The 12,005-nt window shown below is 33.1% G+C and overlaps 2 protein-coding genes across 2 annotated transcripts; one reads left to right on the top strand and one right to left on the bottom strand.

Annotated features, from left to right (window-relative positions):
• The first annotated feature begins 1,786 nt into the window (after nt 1–1,786).
• Nucleotides 1,787–3,690, top strand: LOC100791906 (protein NEN4). Its single transcript, XM_003532790.5, has 5 exons — nt 1,787–2,381; nt 2,486–2,532; nt 2,738–2,801; nt 2,915–3,088; nt 3,220–3,690. Exons 1-5 carry the CDS (start codon nt 1,929–1,931, stop codon nt 3,310–3,312), a joined length of 831 nt encoding a protein of 276 aa, XP_003532838.1. The 5' UTR covers nt 1,787–1,928; the 3' UTR covers nt 3,313–3,690.
• Nucleotides 3,691–4,264: 574 nt separating this feature from the next.
• Nucleotides 4,265–11,358, bottom strand: LOC100775538 (sulfate transporter 2.1). The gene is made up of 12 exons (XM_003531315.3): nt 10,896–11,358; nt 10,720–10,768; nt 10,402–10,609; nt 10,142–10,316; nt 9,402–9,467; nt 9,068–9,298; nt 8,763–8,889; nt 7,301–7,587; nt 5,251–5,444; nt 5,045–5,136; nt 4,788–4,864; nt 4,265–4,694 (listed from the first exon to the last, which is right to left on the bottom strand). The coding sequence occupies exons 1-12, from the start codon at nt 11,220–11,222 to the stop codon at nt 4,569–4,571; spliced, it is 1,959 nt and encodes a 652-aa protein (XP_003531363.1). The 5' UTR covers nt 11,223–11,358; the 3' UTR covers nt 4,265–4,568.
• Nucleotides 11,359–12,005: the final 647 nt, after the last annotated feature.

The raw sequence follows: 12,005 nt of genomic DNA, 5'->3' as shown, positions 1-12,005 counted from the left end.
AAGAAGACTCGAAGAAGAGAATTTCAATTTCTCATTTTTTATAAGGAAATTGAAATTTCAGATTTTTAGTTGTTTAAAATTCTGTTTTAAATTCCAAAATTTTAAATTCTTCACAAAAAAACATCTAAATAATGAATTCTAGATTACAGAAATTTAAATTTTCTCATAAATTATTTTCTGCAGTTAAAATTATCTATCCAAACATACTGAATAGGGATAATTTTCTCGGGCATTAGCTAGCACTTGTGGAATATTTGAATTAGCCACAACCAAAGAAGCATTGATAACTCTAGCCAATGGTAAATTTCATGTTTCGTTTTAGGAGATTGAATTTGTGGCGACTCCATCTTTGTTTCTTTTTTTCTTTTTTGCTTTGTCAGGAGATGTAAATTGTGAAAAGTGGTGCGTTTCTAATTTCATACAGAATCAAAACTGACCTAACGAAACAATAAAGTACACCCCCTCCCTCCCCCTTTTGGTCAAAGAAGTGCACCCCTTAAGTCGGGCCTCGGAAGCAAAACTTCCATTAAGTTGTAAGCCCTATAAGATGTTTAGGCCTTCAATTCTTTTGTTTTTTCCTGGGTATCGAGGGAGACCAGTTGGGCTTGTAAGCGTACGCTCAAATTATAATATATTTAGAAAAACAAAAATAATTGCTTTGCGCACCCAACCTTTTTTCTTGTACACCTAACATTTTTTGTTATTTTTAAAATTACCCCTAGCAAATTTACATATCCATAATATGTATGGACCCATTACGGATTCACAACCCGTATGGATACGGATTGGCCCATAAGGATCGCATAGGAATTTTTATTTTATTTTTTGTTGAAAAATGTTTTACAAATTAATTTAAAATTAATAGCTCAGGTTATTAACATGACGCTCTAATTAACTAAACTAATATGCTAATTATGTTATAAAATAATTAATGTCGCTATGTACAACACTAAAATTTCTAATGTATATTTAACGTACATGTAAATTTATATAATAAATTTTGTAACAATTAATTTTGGTGCATTAAATATATTAGAAAAAAATTAATTATCACAAAAATTATTATGTAAATTTACATGTACATTAAATATACATTATAAATTTTATTGTTATATATAACAACATTAATTATTTTATAACATAATTGGCTTATTAGTTCAATTTGTTAGAACATCGTGTTAATAACGTGAACATACAAATTATCAATCTGTATGAACATATAGACTGTCGATCCATACGCACGACAATTCGTATGAACATACGGATTGACAATCCGTAAGCGTGCGGATTACGAATTCACAAGTTTACGGGTTACAAATCCATAAGTTTTCCAGGGGTAATTTTAAAAAAATGAAAATGTATTGGGTATACAAGCAGTTTGCTGGGTGCGCATAGCAATTCCCAAACCAAAATGCTAACCCGTTGGGAACAAATACATGGATAATTAATTAATTGATACAATTTGCGGCATATGATATGCTTGCTTCGGCATAGAATCAATCCCAATGTAGGAGGAGATTGCTTGACCTGCCCCACAACCGCAAGTTTTCCAATAGGTAAGGACGTGAGGTTAGGGTCTCATTAGAAGTTTCCTGTTGGAAAGGCAATGCAACAACACATACAAATACAAAGAGCGTGGGAGGGAAGGAAGGTAAGAAGGAAAGAAATCTTCACTAAATATTCCCATCTACACCAAAGTTTAACATTCTCAAGAAACTAAGGAGCTCCAATTCCCCTTCATGAATCTTGCATAGTGACTTCAACCTGGAGACAATCAACCTTTACACACAAGAATTGGGTTTCCTCTGCATGCACTTTTCTATTCCAAAAGTACCACTTTCCCATCTAAACTTCATCTATATATAGTAATTAGTAAACATAGGAAATCAAGTTGGAGAGAGACAAAAGAAAACAAAAGCCTTGTGATCATGGACGTCTCTTATTCATGCAATGAACAACAAGCACCCGAGATCGTTTTCTTTGATTTGGAAACTACAGTGCCCAAAAAGGGTGGAGAGCGTTTCTGGGTTCTGGAGTTTGGTGCAATTGTGGTCACACCCCACAAACTCACCGAGATTGAGAGCTACACCACGCTGATAAGACCCAAAGACCTATCTGTGGTGTCAGTGAAATCCAGCAGAAGTGATGGAATAACTCGTAAAGCTGTTGAAAATGCACCATCTTTTGAAGATGTTGCAGACAGAATATTCAGTATCTTGAATGGAAGGGTGTGGGCGGGGCATAACATCCAGAGATTTGACTGTGTTCGAATCAAAGAGGCCTTTGATGATATCAATAGGCCAGCACCGGTTCCAGTTGGAATCATTGATTCTCTTGGGGTCCTAACTGAGAAGTTTGGAAGAAGAGCTGGTAACATGAAGGTATGTAAGAAATAGAAGCAGCCAGTGATTAATTCTTCTCACAACAAAAACAAAACCCTCATAATTATTTCAAGTTCTTAATTGCTATTATTGTTTATGGGCAGATGGCAACACTGGCTTCTTATTTTGGCCTGGGCCAACAAAAACACAGGTACACATTTCTAACTCTATTGTATTAATTTGAGTATTATGCTTAAGAGTTTAATTTTAATACATTAACCAATTAAAAATATGTTAGATGTGACTTATTGTAAAAGTTAACAATTTTTATATGATAATTCATGATTGAAGGATTATATATATATATATTCAATTAAATTCTATATATGATATATACTATGACTATTATGAAGCAGGAGCCTGGATGATGTTCGCATGAACCTGGAGGTGCTTAAGCACTGTGCAACGGTGTTGTTTCTGGTGTGAAATTAATCTCCATGTTCAATTCTACTTGGTTAATTACCTTTGAAAAGAAATATTCCAGCTAGTAGTATGATTCTCACACGTTTGTTATGGCTTATGGATGATGTTAGGAATCTAGTCTACCAAACATGTTGCATAGCAAATCGCATGGATCTCCCAGCGTTATGACGCGAAGCAGAAGCAATGGGAAATCACCCTGCAAGGAAGAGACTAGCAGAAAATCTCCCCCAGCTACGTTAGGATATCAGAGGACAGTCCCCTATGCTAGGGGAAGTTTGGGAAAGGTTTTACTTTTATTTTATACATTGACATAATATTTGATTTTCAAGTGCATGTTTAGTATACATTATTTTTGGAAATATATGCAACCTCAAATACATATGGTATAATGATAATGGAAATTCTTTGAATGTAGGTGACCGAAAGTGTGAAGGGATTGTTGTGTAAAGCACAAGGGCAACCACCACTTCAACAACTACTCAAGCATTCTCATTCATTACTAAGGTGAAGAAGAAGAAGTGACAACATGGATATGCCACATTCAGAAAAAGGCCTCAATTGGCGATTAGGAAGAGAAGAGAAGAAAGGCCTCACGTTTTGGTTTTGTTGATCGCTGGCAAATTGAAAGGAAGAAGTCCATGCACAAGATGCCAAAATGTTTTTTCATGACCCATCTCCACGTGTTTCAAGAAACCGAGTGGCAGCCCAAATTCATTTGTGTATATAGTTCGATTATTTGATCTACATATGCTCCAAATTCATTTGTGTATAAGCATACTTCTTCAATGAAAGATGCTAATAACACAAGCATTTGTAAGTGAAATTAAAATAATATTAACATCAATATTTTCACAACAATGAGCTTCGGATACAACCTTAGATCTTGCATTCCACTGAATCACAAATATATGGTGATAAAAGTTTGTTTGTAAGGTGGAGGAAAGCAAAGCAAAACTAAAATGCAGAGTTTTGTGGCGTTAAACTAAAATAAGGATAAATTCTAAATATTACAAAAAAACGAAATTTAACGAGTCTTTCAATACGCAGAAGTAGAGAAGAGGAAGAGGAAGAAAAGAGAGGAAAGAGAAGAGAAGTGCTAGGCCACTATTCCATTGATGCAATTTCAATATACAGCCGTGAAAAATAAGATTGGTAATAAGATGAATCGAGTCAAATTAAATCCAGCTTAACACAAATCGATAAGAATTTATTTGGTTGGTAACTTGACTTAAATTTGATATGGTTTTTTTTTTCAGGTCAGACTTGTTTCGATCTTAGTCGCAAATAGCTTGGTTTAATGTTAAACTCATTAGTTCAATTTGATTTGAAATTTTGATTGTGTTACATATTTTTATATTAGCTCAATTTGATTAATTATTTTGATTGTGTGTCTTATTATTCATTTAATGCCTATTTTGTGTTACACGAGAGGGAAACTATGATGGCATTTCCAAGATAAATTTCACACAAACCATATAGTTCTTTTATTACATCATAGGCGCAAACCAATAGAGTAAATAACACAAATTCCACTTTGTGAGTGGCTAAACAGGAATGCGAAGACTTATTGTTCTGTCCCAGAACTATATTGTACATGAAGTACTCCGGGGCAGGAAATCTAAACACACAAAAGAAGCATCATACATGAGTAAAATTTTACAACATTCCAATTCAAACCAGCCATGAAAAGCTAAGATTTTATTTCCACACACGAGTTCTATTAACAAAGACAGAGGTACAACACTCGGTTCAATCCGTAGCAATTCAGAAATCCAGCTTGCAGTCAATAGCTTCTCCAATAGTCAAGAAGACCCTTCCTCCAATTCTTGTGACAAAGTTGGTCGCCTTTAGCTTATAAATCACTTGCCAACGAGGATTGGCAATTGCTAGCTGAGCGAAATTAACATTAGGAATTGGTAAATAAGCACAAAATTAACCGCAAATTATAGTGTAAAACCTCAAAGCAAGTTCGGTACCCCTTACATGCTTCCCACTTGAGACCAAACTCTTGTGCAGTTCCTCAAGAGAAGCAATTCCTGAGGTGTCAATGCTCACCAAATCTACCATAATAATATAATAATAAAATAAACTGTTCAGTACTTGCCTAGCCACAATATTGTTACTACATATAAGTACTATAACAAAGGTAATGAAATATTATATAAATAAACAAGCAAAGGTAATTTATTAATTAACTCGTTAATTTTTCTCTCCATTTGTCAGAAGAAAGAAAAACTTACTAGAGGTGTCAAGGATTACGAGCTGAATTATGCTTCCGGTGTTGTCTTCTATGTTTCCCTTGGCTTCTTCCCGGGATATCCATTTCAGGATCCTTAGAAACAAACAAAATTAACTTGCCTAATTAGTTACCACTGAAGCTCGATTTTTATTTTTTTTATTTAACATGAAATGGTTTGGTTACAAGTGCCTACTATATTGTATATACCTTTCTCTGACTGAATTTGCATTAGAAAAGCAAAGCAATGAAGACTTGACGCGTATTATTGCAACCCCAGGAATCTTAACAGCCATAGGATACTGTTGTGCATCGCAGAACACATCTGTGCCGGGAAGTCTTCCCAGAGTTTCTGTGCCTGCTCCAATTGAGATCCATATTATCTTTGTAAAAGATATACCCACCTGAAAATAAATTTGAATCATCTCAGTTCATTCTTTCTTAATTTGCTTCATTCATTTTGACAGTGGTCAAAAAACTAAAAGAAAAAATATATATTGTAAAAATTATAAGAGAACTTAAAAAAATCATAGACAGTTTAATTTTACATATTTTAATAAAAATATTTTTCTTTTTAGTTTCTAAGAAGACTGATTAACATTTTACATTTATTTTTAAGTCTATTTTTTTGTGCACTTTAATCTCAATGCATGGTATTTTGCTACAAATCATTAGTTAATTTCTTTCTCAAGACAAGAACAGGATCAAAGTAGTAGTATTACTGTAAACTAGCACATTAAATCACACATGCACACGGATCAGGGCACCTGATCAACACTATTAGACCTAATCAAAAGCACGTAAGTTAAAGTTGCTAGAGAGTGGGGCTTTCTGTTGAAGTGCGGCCCAACAGGAGAGCGTGGATAGGACCCCTGCAATAGCACTTAATCTTTTTCATCATGTTTTCAATGAAAAAAACAAAAAAAGAAAAAACTGATCATTTATGAAAGAGATGTTGGTGGAGCCGTGGAGGTGTGGCGTACTTGTGTTTGAGATGTTATAGATAGGATCAATTAGTACACTTGCAGGTTTCAGAGAATATGTAAGTCTCAACAATAATAAAGAGAGGTCGCGAGGTTGCTAAAGATCAAAACTCTTTGCATAATAGTATATCACATCTTTTTTTCAAAAAAAAAAAATCCTATAAAATTCCCAACACTCTTTTGATGCCACTGATGTCCCGAGTCATTGGAGTTTCCAAACGCATCCTTTGAGTGACACGTGATGGACTAACATTCAATGCTTTATAAAAAATCAACTTTGCATATTAATCCAATAAGGCAGTGCAAAATGGTGACGGTTTTCTGTGCAATTGAAAACCAAGGCCTCTTAGAATTGAAGACGTACTACTACCTAAATTTCTTCATTGCCAGTTTGACTGGGAAAAAGCAGAAGAAATTGCATGCATTACACTAGTTAGATATCCTCTCAACTTGGCCACAAACTTTTATGCAGCAGATATTGTTGAAAGATTTTTTGAATCCCATGATTGCTTAATAACAATGTTTGGTTTTACGTACGTATATGTACCTCTTTGTCACTGGCTCAAAGATTAAGCTTTGAGTTGGCAAATTAATCAATACTGACCTAATTAATTTTTAATTTATAGTGAAGCTAGCTAGCGTTTTCAACGAGTGTAAGATTCCATTGCATAAATTAGTGGTGATTCTGAAAGAATATTCATTGGTGGAGGAAGGGAGGCCCGCGACGGTGACTACACAGTAGTACTGTGAATGAAATTTGTGATATTTTAGTGCGCTACTGTTGCTTACAACTACGTTCCCTTTAAAATATATAGTTGACACGGAACTAGTACTCCAGCATTGTCTACTACTCATTAATATCAGTAACAGTTAGATCGTGATCAAATGATACGGAATGTGATTGAATAAAATGATCAATTGAAATAGACTGAAAATAAGTTCACATTGTATTGTTTAAAAATAATTTTTATATGGATGAAAAAAACACTATCAAACAATATGTAACCAAAAAATATTTCATTCCATTTTAGGTATACCAGAGGTAAAACGTGAAGAGATTTCTATCAATAAGAGTAAACCACGTATGAACTAGATACCGTACTTAATATAGGATATATAGGACCAGAAATAAATTGTTGAACATAGCTGTATATCTTTCTGAAATTCATAATTACGGTTAAATAAAAACAAGAAAGTTTATTCCATTAAATTCTATCGATTCAATAATAATAAGTATTTGCAGGTGACAGCAATATATATAAAAGTGGTGCACTTACAGCCACTAGCAGACCAAGTTCCACTGACGCAAAGAGCACCCCGAAGAAGGCTCCAACACAAGCAAGAAAATCAAGCTTATCAACTTTCCATATTTTGTAAGCTTCATTGATGTCAATGAGTCCCGGGAGAGCAGAAAGGATTATTGAAGCGAGAATAGCAGTTGGGGTAAAGTACAATAGCTTTGTCAAACATTGTAGTGATATCAAGACCACAATGGCCATCACAATGTTCGACGCTAATGTTTCACAACCCGCTGTGAAATTAACCACCGTGCGGGAGAACGAACCTGTACATAATTAATTAAGTAAAAAATCATTACTTAGCCCAATCAATGCTACTCAAATTATGTTCTGTCTGTATTTGTAATCCACTTTAGTTTAACACCTCCATCTTTAGACGAGTTTTTACTTTGGACATCGATAACGCTCCTCTCTCATTAAATATTTCTAAATGTGTATTAAATGACTTTTTCATAATTTCTAATTAATTTAAGGCACTCACACACAGAAAAAATATGCAATTTTGTGTATATAATTTGTAACAATGATAACAAGTATTTTAAGGACATTAATTAAGAAATTAAGAATAAATTTTTTTTATTGGAATGTGTAAAATTATAATTTTCATAAGTTCTTTTATGTTCTCCTTTTAATTCTTTAAAGTATTTTAAAAAACAAGTGCTAAATATTTGTTTTCTATAATTCTTTGTTTATATTTCTTTAACTAATACACCTTCTAATTATATACTAATTAAAAAAATTAGTTAATATCATTTAATTTTATTGATCTCAGATAAGAAAAAGTGAGATTATTTTTAAAATGTTTTTTATTAGAACTTGATATTATTAATCAAAAATCATTGAAGAAAAATTAAAATTAAATAAAAAGTATTTTAGGAATAAAAAATAATTAGATTTATTAATATTTAAATCCAAGAATAAAAATCATTTTTTTTGTTTAGGAGTCTGGATGGAGTATCGATCTTAGAATATTATTTAGCATTGTCCTTTAACTTTTTAAACATATAGTGCTCCATGAGTGTTTAATTTCTTTTGTGATAATTAATAGAAGATTAAAATTATTGCCTCTTGCGTATTAAAGCATCTTCCCCAATAAAATAAAATAAACACACACACAGTTACACTTCCAGTGGCTAGTTTAATATTGTGCTTTCTCAAACCTTGCCCGTGACAATGGAGCATGCATAATATATATTCTTTTCCCCCCACTAACTGGTGAACTTATCTGATGATTGAGTAACTTTAGTTGTTGTGCCATCAACTGATTCGACTAGGTACGTAGGTATAAAAACTATACGTATAAGAAGAATATCCCCAAATATCTTCATTGATTTTTTAAGGAATTTAATGTGTCAATAATTGTCATGTTAGTGACAAACTTGGACGTGAAGTTTTAAAAATAAAAGCAGTTCATTCATATTTCCTTGTGTCTCTAACTTACCAGTTGCAACATAGCATGAGGTGAAGCATCCTATGATGTTCATGAACCCTAATGACACCATCTCCTTGTTTCCATCTAGATGGTATCCTTTCATGGATGCAAAAGATCGGCCAACAGCAACTGATTCCTGTAATCAACAAGATAAGAATACACTTATTGCGAGTTAGTTCTATATAAAAAAGTCATGTATTCAAATACAATTTAATAATGTATATTTACAGTTCTAATTTCTTAACATTAATAGAGTGTTCTAACACGAGTCTCTTTATGTATAATTGAAATATGAAGTGTAAATTGGGACTAACAGTGAGTGCAACAGCAGCAACAACTAGTCCAATTTTGGCCAATGCTCCAATATGGGGGCTGTTCAAGTCTATCTGATTGATAGAGCTTGGGTTCAATCCTCCTTTTATATGTCTCACAATATTAACTCCACTTTTGTCGGCTCTTGTCAGAAAAACAATAAGAGTTGATAGCATAACTGACACAAGAGGGGATATTGCTGGCAGCCAGAAAAGTTTCTTATTCCTTTTACCCTGCCATATGGTGAGTTTGACCCGCATTAGACAAATACATATTTTAGAAATTGTTCAGGAAAAAAAAAATCAAGATAATTTCTTTTTCGTGTATATGACTTACCAGAAATCTGGTAAACAGGATGAAAATGAAGAATGAACATCCAAGGACAAAATTGCGAGGATTCCACTGCAGTTAAACAATTGCAAGGATTTATCTGATACTTAATAACCTTTTTTTGGTTAAAATTCTATGGCAGCATGTAATTGTGTTTAGACCGCAACATCGACATTTGCAAGGGGAAGAAGAATTTTCATGTCTTTTATATTTCTAAAATATCTTCGGATGTGGATTGGTACAATTTAGTAGTATAACTCTACATTAGAAGCCTAAGGGGTGTTATTGGTTCCGTATTATCCTTATACAGTTTCTTTTAAAAAAAACAGAATATATATATATATATATATATATATATATATATATATATATATATATATATATATATACACACACACACAAAAGTTGCATAACAACAAAAGAAAAAAAAACCTATGTTTTAACCATATAAAACAGTTTTTTTTATACTGTAATCCAGTTACATTAGTATGAGTTTTTTATACTGTTACTATGGGAAGACTAGATCTCACGAGCTAGTGCAGTATGTGTAATATGCGGTTAATTAATAGATCTTTCTTTTTTCTTTCTCTATAAAGGACATGACCCACAAAGACACAAGTCCTTGGTAATAATAATTCTCTTACGACAAAGTAGCTAGGTTCCATCCAACAAAAGGCAGTAAAAGCTAACCAATAGAGTAAAACCACATGCTGACATGCAACTAAATGGATAAGTGTAACACTTACGGGATGATCAACCGATTCCCAAACGGATTTCATGACAGAGATTATGTCTGTTTTGTTCGTAAAATGATTGATCCCAAATAGTCCCTTCAGCTGTTGTAGACCAATTATTATAGCTGCTCCCCCCATGAATCCAACAATAGCAGCATGAGACAGAAAATCCACAAGGAACCCCAACCTATTCATTGGCACGATTAATTAATTAAAACGCAATTGCATGTAAATTATAGTATTTCACTACATCATATCATAGTTATACCCACCTGAAGAGTCCAAAAGCAGCTTGAAATATGCCAGCAAAGAAAGTGGTAGTGAAAACAAGCTTTCTATACCCATTTGGATCAATGGCAGGGTCTATTAATTTCTGAATCATTGATGACAAAAGAAGCGATACCACGGCCACGGGTCCAATTGCTATTTCTCTTGAAGTTCCCATTAAAGCATAGATAAGAGGTGGCACCACACTCGTATCTAATTTGTTCAAAGCATAATTGATTTCAAATTTATATATATAATTTCAAAATATAACAATTAATTCAAGTTGATTTTTTTTTTCATGAAGACAGGGACAAGGAACGTACAGAGTCCATATTCAGGATCAAGCTTTGCTAAAGTGGCATACCCAATGCTCTGCATCCAAACAGAAATACTAAGAATTATGGACATGTATAATCCAGCGAGTGTTTGAAAGAGCGTAAAAATGTTTCAGCAAGTGTTTTATGATTTATTTGTATGGCGTGTTGTAATTGTATTATACCTGAGGAATGCAGAGACTTGCAATGGTAAGACCTGCAAGTAAGTCGTTTCTGAATTTGGTTGGTGAATAATTACGACCCCAATGAAGAATAGGAAAAATGCTCCGCAAGAAGGAAAGCACAACTTTGGGTCCAGGTTGGCCTCTTATATAAGAACACATTTTTTGGTACGATGAAATTGTGTTCCTCACAGAAGCCATGAGGTTGTGCCACGTGGATGGGGGAGCAGGAGCATTGAGCACCCACTGAGACCTTTCTGCCATGGAGGTTTCATTGGCTGGTAAAGCCATGTTTGATTGAAGTGTTTGGGAGAACTCTGTTCTTTGCATAAAAGCCTAACTAACTAGTCTTTTTCTTTTCTAGCAGAAAACTTGCCATGAACAAGGTCGCTCAAAGTCTGTGATCGTGAATTGTTTTTGCAAGCAATGTTTCGAAGGACACGTTGTGAATGATGAGAATCGAGCACCTCTTTAAAAGGAACGATTCTACTCTCACGTCATTTTTATACAATTATTATTATAATTAACAAAGGAATGAAAAGGAGAAAAAATGTGAAATAATGAGTGATACAATACAATGGAAAAGAAACAGAAAAAAAAATATATATATATTATGAACAAGTGTTTGTAAAAATTGATGCCAAAATAGCTTATCTCTTTGAAAAAGTAGAAAATCCGATTAAGAGAAAATAAATAAGTAAAGGAAAGCGTGTTGTGCAGAATTGATTAGTCTTGGTCATTAGTAGGCAAAAAGGCAATCTTAGAGCATCTTAAAGGTGCAAATGTGCAATTATCTTTTCGGGTTTTAATTCATTTTGTAGATTCCACTATATTACATTAGAATTAAAAATTTTAATATTTTTTTTATTTTAACGATATAACTATTTAATAATTTAAATGAGTCTTAAATGATATCCTGTTTTTTTATATTTATATTTTTTATTTTAAAATAGTAATTATATTTAAGAATATTGAAATTTTATTTTTTGCAGGTTGATTTTTTAATTCTTCATTTAGTTGATTTTAGATTTCTTACTGGTTACATTTGGCTAATTCCGTCTGGTTATTGTTCCTCTAATTGATTTTGGTTGTTTTTTCTTCTCCATTCTTACA

The sequence above is a fragment of the Glycine max genome, chromosome 8, assembly GCF_000004515.6.
Source record: "Glycine max cultivar Williams 82 chromosome 8, Glycine_max_v4.0, whole genome shotgun sequence".
Classification (NCBI taxonomy): Eukaryota; Viridiplantae; Streptophyta; class Magnoliopsida; order Fabales; family Fabaceae; genus Glycine; species Glycine max.
This window is presented reverse-complemented; position numbering and strand designations above follow the sequence as displayed.

Coding starts and splice junctions, on each gene's coding strand:
- LOC100775538 (XM_003531315.3), bottom strand. CDS start 11,222: ATGCAAAGAACAGAGTTCTCCCAAACACTTCAATCAAACATGGCTTTA. Junction 9,299..9,401: donor TCCTGTTTACCAGATTTCTG/GTAAGTCATATA, acceptor ACCATATGGCAG/GGTAAAAGGAATAAGAAACT. Junction 8,890..9,067: donor TTGCTGCTGTTGCACTCACT/GTTAGTCCCAAT, acceptor TGTTGATTACAG/GAATCAGTTGCTGTTGGCCG.
- LOC100791906 (XM_003532790.5), top strand. CDS start 1,929: ATGGACGTCTCTTATTCATGCAATGAACAACAAGCACCCGAGATCGTT. Junction 2,802..2,914: donor GTGCAACGGTGTTGTTTCTG/GTGTGAAATTAA, acceptor GGATGATGTTAG/GAATCTAGTCTACCAAACAT. Junction 3,089..3,219: donor CTAGGGGAAGTTTGGGAAAG/GTTTTACTTTTA, acceptor CTTTGAATGTAG/GTGACCGAAAGTGTGAAGGG.